Raw genomic sequence first — 8,723 nt, forward strand, 5'->3', positions numbered from 1 at the left:
AAGCCAAGGAGTAAGAAAAAGTTTTTATGACGATGGCACGTAATGGTGGAAAATTTGTCTTTCAAAATTAAATTCAGCGTCTTTTTACCTCCTACCTAAATATTCCATATTTTCATAACCAAGGTGAAACTTCTGCCAAGTTCAAATTCTTGATAGCAATGCAAAAAGTTTATTACGCCTCATCATGTTTACAAACATTTTCTTAGTTATAAGTTAGAATAAGATGTATACGAAAAACCATGCATTTTCAAGTAATATAATTTCTACTTATCATCTAGTATCCTTTTTAAGAAAATATTAAACCAATATTAATATCACAAAGAAAAGTACTAAAAGCCACTCGCTCAAAATTTAGAAGGCCATTGATATCACTGAACTTGCACAGAATGACTTTCTCGAAAACACATCTTGCAGAATAACAATGTTGACGTTTATCCTTATGATTATACTAATCAGAAAAATTGTCGGAACATCAACGGTATAAAAACAGTTTAACATAAGCTATTGATGTTCATTTAGGCGATTGCCTCTCGGATTTGCAGGTTTTGTCCTCACTAAAAAAGGAACCAAAAAAATAACTTGAATTTCTAAACAGTACTCACTGCTTGATAATCTGTTCTTTTTTTCAAAATAATCGAATGAAGTTTTAGCTTGTCTGCTGTCGTGACACGGATCGCTCAGAACTCTAGCGTTTCTCCGGCCCAAGTCGGCATCCACTGATGGTCGCTTCCGCCGCTTATAATATTCCAGCAGTCAATATAAAAATTATCCAGTAGGGAGAAAAAGAGAGAAAAATAGCCAGACAAAGAACCAACTCACTTGATGGTGGTAAGGTCCTTCCTTTTTAAATTCACATCTAATCTACTAACTTTATGCAGTGTGTATTCAAGTGGGTCTTCCATAGTCAGTTTGACCACTTGTTTCCATCGGCATCGGCGAATGGCTTACAAAGTTGTTTGACTCGCTTTACCCTTTAACTAATTTCAGAACAAAGTAAACACAATACACTCTTAATTGGGCAGAATGATGCATTAACTTTGACCAACCACTAGATACCTAGCTAGAGAACCCTTTCAACTTGATCCTACTCTCATACCATTGGACAGACGAAATGCATTAAGCATTCAATATAGCTCAATGGAATGACTTGTTGTGGTAAAAACTGTACAGATGCGAGTATGCTTCTTTAGTTTACCTTGTATTGTGCTCTATTATATTTCTAATTTACAACTGATGACGTTTAGGTGGTCCTAATATACATCATTTTGACCTGGTTAGAACTGAATGGGTTAGTTGTATCAATCTGAATGGTATGTGAAGAAGTCTACAAATATCTAATGTAAGTGCTAAAGCAATTTGCTTGCAGTTAAGGCAGATCAAAGTGGAACATTGTAAGTAATATTAAAGCACATCAGTCCTACCGACACGTGGTTACGGAAACCGATGAGACTGTAGTATGGACTTAGTGATGCTTACTTAATTAACTTCACACTGGAAGGTACAACTGTACAAAAGCTCCTTAAGTTAAGGAAATCATAGATTAGAAGGGCCATTAACTATGCGAATGAAATATAATAAGAATTATGTAAGTCATCACCGCTATTACACTAAATTACCTTAAGCATTGTTATGTTCAAGGCACATGTAGTTCACCGAATGCAAAGCGATTTTATAATTGCATTTTCATGTTGCAAGTCTTGAATTATAGTCAGAGCAATTGTTTGAGATTTCCCTTTGAAACCTAAACTTCTTTTGATTCGGGGCGATCAAAAAGTAGCGCACTCAAGGCCAGCTGCTGTGGCTTAGAACAAACTAGGTCTGGATACCTTCGTAAAAAATCAAATTTTAACAGAAAATGTTTATTTAGCACTTTAAACACTATTTTTATGTAACAACATGCATTTCAATACATTATAATTACGATTTTTCGAATAATAAAATGCACGCGCATTAAGAAAAGATAAATTGATGGGCAGATAAATTCCAACTGATGTCGCCTAGACTGCATTCCTCAAATGTTACAAAAGTACATGTACTGTCTCTGCCTTTCGGAAAGCGATTCTTAAGTGTAAGGCACGAGTTATACAGAAGAAACGCTTCCTGTTGGTGTGCGAATTGCTCTTTCGCATCCTTCAGCCTGAAGACGCAGCGTTTACTGGAACGAATGATAGCATTAATGAGGAATTACAGGTTGTTTGGTGGGCCGTTAAAATCATCCCTACCTGTAAAGTATGTAAGTTAGGAGAATAGAGAACACTTAAATGCAAATATTTTACCTAATTAACAAGATGCACACATTCGCAAACCTTGGTGTACGTAGGAATATAATGTCACTTTTAGACAACCCCACTTTCCGATGTCCAACTCCTACACAACAGGATAAAAAATGAGCAATTTAAATAGGTCGATCCTGTCTCTACTTTGACAGCTTACCATACACTGGGTAAGAACTCCTAAAAAGAATATTTTTAGAGATGACTAGGAAGAATGTATGCAAAACAACTTCACATATAAATACTGCATTCCTCCCGGACCATGTCTGATGCCGATTACCGAAATCAAAGTGTTGAACGAAAGGAAGTGGTAAAATATAATCTAAATTTTATTGCGACATCCTCAAACGCTGCACTTATTACACCCGTTTTCATTTGTTAGTTCTTTTAAACACGAACTTTCTCAGCTATAAGCAAGTAAGTAACGTACGCAAGCCTCGATATGGCACAGAATGTCAATTGTTCTGATTAATATCAAACAAACACCGAGTTGAGGCAGTTGAAGCTAAGCAACGTAAATGTTCTGACCTTATTGTCTCAAATTCTAATATAATTTGTCCAAATTGTATTATGATTCATTCAAGACTTGTAAGATGGTGCCCTACTTTGATAAAGCATTTAACGGTGTGCTCAACGACGCTGGCACCTAAGGCCCTAAAGATTGCACTTCCGCTTGTAGTGTTGCCCGGTATATGCAGCAAGTAGCCCCTCGGCCCCTGTGCTTGTTAGCTGTATATATTCTTACACACAGTTTTAGCTTTTCACGGCCTCAGGGAAAACGTGTTATGATGAATATCCTTAACTATCACCTCGATATTGCCAAAATGAGTGGAAGGTATGATAATTAAAGAAAATTGAAGCACTTAGGCGTCAAACACGGTGACAGTAAGGTCATATATGTGTTTCGCTAAACTGATGACTGAATTACGCAAAATAGACACAAATAAACATTCTTTAGTGGTGTAAAGCCTGCTCATTTTAATATATACATGCATAAATTGGGGGATATGAGAGCACTTATAAAATGAATTTAACGAACTCTATTTTCGACAAGTACGCCGTACCATAGTTACAAAGTTAGAAAGTTGTATTATCGTATTTACCTGCTTGGATAAGGAGTGATTGTTTTGCATATCGTCAGATAGATTACTGGTGGGATATACGAATTGAGTACATTCTTTCAGCAATCAAATGCAAAGAATTTTTGAGTTTTACAGCAGTGAAGACGATGAGACTTCTTGTAGTGTAGCAAAACCTATAAAAATGTTTAGAACTCTTTTGTCGTTAAAAATGTAATTTAAGGTGTCAGTTGAAGAAACATGAGTGCTAACAGACACAATGAGTCAAAGCATTTATGGGTGCAACTTAATAAGTAAATTTATCTAAATTGCGTTTAACTTTACATTTTACTTAGCAGAGAATTAGGGAATATCATGATTTAAAATCACTCGGAAGGTTGGTGTAAAAATATCACAATGAATTTCTCCAAAAATGCAGAAGAGTTATTTTTAGGCTCTATGTATCATGCGCATCCTTAGAACATAATCAGGCACCAATCGCTGCCACATTTGACTCAATATATTTAGTTTGGCATTGTGAAACCTTTGTTTAAACGACGCAATGCCTAGCAGCTGTACATTTAAGACACAATTAGGTCAGGGATTTATTTGCATGGGACCAGAAAAGTCAACATGGTGACAAATAAGCGCATTCTTTTTGTACTGCATAGATTATGACGAGTTTACCGCATTATCTTTGAACTCTTCTCTAATCAAATGACTCGAAAATCTGCACACCGATTTTGTGAATAGCTGCTTAGCATCAGACTGTATCTGTCACCCAAAATTAGCAGCAGTGACCTTATATTTGTGAGTGAAGGTCTCAAATATGGCGGGGCTCATTCCATAGATTGCGGGGTAATTTCTGTGGTGCATGTGCTCAACGCATGGGCTGTGATAAAATTGTGCAGGCAGTCAACAGTTTTTGTGGGAGGCATGAATGGATCTGTTAATGAACATTAACAGCTGTGATAGATCAGAGCTTTGGATACTCTTATGGTGGTGCAACTGACTGAAGTTTTTATGTGAAGGGGAAGGCCAGGATTTCCCGGATCGCGTAGATGCAGAAGACTTCACCTCTGTCAAAGCATTTTACAGAGGGAATAGAAACAAATGCAAAGGCAGTACGAGATTGCAGAGGTCATCATTTTCGTGTTGACGCCAAGGCTATGCGATCCGGCCTTCATTAACGCACTTGTACTAGTACATTTGTCTCCTTTATCGTAGCAACAATTCGATGCCGAGGTAGATGTATTGACTTGACAGGATACCATGCAAAACTTAATATAGTCTACTCTTTGCTAACTTTACTCACTTTAGCCTTGACTTTCAATGGAAGGATTGCATTCCTCTAACTACATGATTTTGGGTCGAAGAAAAGAAGGGAGTTTGCGGATGCCCTTTCCAGAAACAGACACAGGTATTATAAATGCTACTCACTTGTTCACTTGCAGCAATCCGGCAAAGTAACAATTTTATGCACAGCACAAAAGTTATTGTGAATTTCTGCAGTGAATTGGGCTTTCCATCCTCACAAATTTGTTTCTATTTGCTCACATTTGCCTTTTAATTTTAAAGCATTTTGGTAAGCTATTTAATGAGGTGTATTTCAACCATCTTGCTAAAAATTATGAACCAAAAATAAAAATTTAAAGCCAACTACCAGCCCTTGTAATACTTTTGCCTACACAGAGTTATTCTCATGCAATTTGACTCCCAGTTATTTGCATCGGAGGAATTACTTTCCAGTTGATTAAACTCGAAAAATGACTTCATGTCAGAAATCTTAGTATTTTCTAAAAGCTGATTTTGTTCTATTAAGTGGCGTGCCTATTAGATAGCTACAAATATTTATGTTTGTGCTCATGTACTTTGCATGTAGTTAATACTAATGCCCTAATGTATCATAATGGCCTCTGACAATAAAAGTAAGCAATTAATTTAATGTATAGGCTAGTAGCAAATGCCTTAGACACCGTATTACGTGTAGGTATGAAATGCAAGTCATAGATTTGCACCGTTCAAATAATTTATTATTGTTTTTAATGCTTTGCTGCAAACAACAGGGTTTTTATGTATCGATAGTTAATAGAACTCACGGTAAAATCTTTATTGTATGGTATGTGATATAATTGCCTCCAGAAAGAATTAATGAATCTTTAGTATTATTGCTAGTTTAACTGGTAACGTACCAGTAATAACGCGCTTGGAACGATGTTTCCACTAAAAAAAACGCAAAACGGTGAGAAGAATAGAAGAAAGCTATGTGGGGACTTATGTGGTACTTTTTACTATAGTCCGTATGTTTACCAAAAAAATCAAAAGATATTTTATTCTAGACTTTCTCCCACTACAGCTATAGCGCTTTTAGCAACGAGTTTTGATATACTTATGTGAAAATAAAGTAACTTAATAAATCAAAGTGGTTTTTGATACATTAATTACCAGCAAATTAGCCAAGGAACAAAATTTTATTTGTAATGTGTGCTCCAAATTCAAAATATCCACGATATGCTTTTGGTTTGGAAGCAAAAGTATCGCCAGTCGGTTGGACGAAGAAAAAAACACCTAAAAATCATAGAAGAAAGCAAAGTAAAAAGAAAAAAATTATGTAGATAATGTGGAAGTCAAAACAGATTTCTTATTTCACTGCTTCGTTATGAGGTGAACAGAGTCACCATCTCTCCCACGTGATGGAACAAGGCTTTCATTGATGCTGACTGGTTTGCATTCCAGTGAATACAATGTCTATTAAACAAAACTAGCGTAACTGTGCTCCATTATGTCTTATTCATGCCCAATCTCCATACACCAATAGGTTATTTGGCAAGACGGTTGCAGTGGAGATATGAATCCACCACAAAAGAGACGGCTAAACAATTTGCTATCAAAAGTCAGAAGGTCCCACATTGTCAGGTCTCCCAAAATATTGATCAATGATGAGGATAAAAAACTATGAGAAATTATTAGAACGATTTGCATTAGGAAAACTTAAGATATTGGTTAATTTGAATAAATAGAAGGCGAGTGATGGCTTTACCATTGAGGCAGCCAGCTTGTTGATGAACCTCACATGCATCCTAAATGTCCCTATTTTGACAACAAAATGAATCCAAATGTGCACACGTTCTTGATAATGTAGGAGTGTGTTGTGTGGCGGATCTAAAGCTTCTGCTGTTGCAAATCACCATGCAGCTTGAGTTAGTCCATTACTCGTATCCGATTTAAGCATTTATTTAAGCTACAGATACGATCACTACTTAACGGCTGAAGGAAAACAGGGTTTTCCACTTTTTATTCACAATACATTATAGACCAGTCAATGATGTTTTGGAGCATGATCAAGGTGACTTCTACAATAATAAAAGCTGGCAAGCAATACCAAACTTCGGTGGAATTTACTTCTCTTTTACTTTACTTTGCTTCTACAGATGACTTTGTGTAGTAGATATCCCTTGAGTCCATTCAGCTTCTTACTGATTCGCCTAATACTCATATTCATTCACACTCTACTCATTCGTCGACCCCTTTACCTTCTCTGCTTTTCCAGTTTGTCCTGTTACCAACGCTTGATTACATCAGCTGCGTGTTTCGAAGTTCTTAAGCCTTGTCTTTCTTCTTCACCTCTATTCCTTCCATTCATGAATCCATTCATTCCTACACTCCTTTACTATCCAATCTCCATCCACGACTTCCTTCTCATCGACCTCTCGGTCTTTAATCCCTCACTCACCTGCTCGGACTGCTACTGCTGCTTCAATCCCCTCATCATCTCCTTCACCTACTCACCGTCCCAAATTATTTAATTTTAAATTAAAAAGTCAAAATTTATTCATACACACATTGTCTTCGACTCTAACTTCTATCACTTCCTTTTAACTCCTCTTCCTTCTCCTATGCATTTTCCTATATTACGTGAGCTCTCTTGTATTATTTTGCAAAATCTTTACCCTTCCAGTCTTTCCTTGCCTTACATACTCTCCTCCTCACCAGCATTGAGGAAGCCAAGTAAAATTTGTCAGTAGAATAGCTTATGCTGATTCCAAAATAGACGTAGAGACGAGGAGCTCAAATAATGATTAACACTAGGTTGGATTTGCTATTGTCAAACTTTAAATTCACAAGGCGTAAATAAGCAGCATGTGTGTTGATGTCCCTTTCCATCTTCTGTTTAACTTATCTTACTCCTTCGTTGAGGCAACATCAGTGGATAATGAATGATGTCAATGAGGTTGAGGAGAGCGAATTGTCTTCTCCGTTGAGCTTTAAAATAACAGCCACCTCAGTGACGTTAGACTTCTTGGGGAGTAGAAGACGATCCAAGATGCCTTGCAAGATATAGTTATCTTGAATTTGGTAGTGACAAGTAACAAATGGCGGTGTAGGCACATGGATGCTTGAAAAAGTGCACAAAGCTTGAAGGGGTTAATATTGCCACCACCCTGTCAGGTTTGAACTCAAACCAATCGCATTGCTAGTGCTGCCAATTGGCCACTGATAGGCTTGTTTTCTGCACAAAAAATCCTAGTTTGTCAGATAGGCTGCTCATGAGGATTGTCATAATTTTTCAGCCTTGGGTCGTACAAACCACTTGTAGATTCGCCCCGTGAGCAAATATGCCGGAAGCACAGGATAGCATCTGTCGGCACGCGAACAAGGTTGTTCTTCTTGCAAATTTCTTAAAACATCTTACTAGCTTCATAGAGTTGGAATTGATGATGCGGTTGCCATTAGGAACTTTGGTGTTGGCTAACTTCTGGGGCCCTGAGGATAAAGCCATCATAAGTGCATCGTGACGTAACACTAATGTCCGCCTTCAAAGATGATCTTCTGGCATAAGACAGCAAAAAAAATTGAGAATCCGGCAGTCTGCTTTTCAAATTTAGCCAATTCTGGTGGTAATACTTTCAAGCTTCAAGGGAATGAGTAAAAGTACCCATCCGACAGTGACTACAGTTTCGCAAGAAAAATAATTACTGAAAACACAAGAAGGACGTTACACTCAAACGATTCTGATGCATGGCATCATTGAAGTAACTTCAGTTACAATGTGGGTGAAATTTGTAAATGCCTCAGCATAGCATTGTTGTCAATCCTACACCACCTGACTCTTTCTGTCCACGTACATGTGCGGCGCTTTAGCACTGGCCAGATGAAAAATTGACCTCGTTTAACCTAAAGTGCAAGTACTGCGTGAGCACCCTATTAGCCTGAAGGTCAGCCTGCAATTGAGCGCACATTCACTCCACCCAATGGGCGTGATCCTGCAGAGATTTCTCATTTATGATTTTTCCTCTTCCAAATGACTGCATCTGTGCCAATTAAATCGAATTAAAAGATACAAATCTTTTATTCATTCCCACAAATCCAAATGATATTCTATCTCGTCTTG

At 37.4% G+C, this 8,723-nt stretch overlaps 1 protein-coding gene across 1 annotated transcript; it reads left to right on the forward strand. All coding sequences in view use genetic code 11, as the record gives it.

The window, feature by feature from the left end:
* Positions 1-3,061: 3,061 nt before the first annotated feature.
* EGR_10034 (hypothetical protein) lies at positions 3,062-7,137 on the forward strand (the record flags this gene model as incomplete). Its single annotated transcript, XM_024499283.1, has 2 exons — positions 3,062-3,108; positions 6,882-7,137. The coding sequence occupies 2 exons, from the start codon at positions 3,062-3,064 to the stop codon at positions 7,135-7,137; spliced, it is 303 nt and encodes a 100-aa protein (XP_024346293.1).
* Positions 7,138-8,723: the final 1,586 nt, after the last annotated feature.

The sequence above is a fragment of the Echinococcus granulosus genome (genome assembly GCF_000524195.1).
Source record: "Echinococcus granulosus chromosome Unknown EG_S00185, whole genome shotgun sequence".
Taxonomy (NCBI): Eukaryota; Metazoa; Platyhelminthes; class Cestoda; order Cyclophyllidea; family Taeniidae; genus Echinococcus; species Echinococcus granulosus.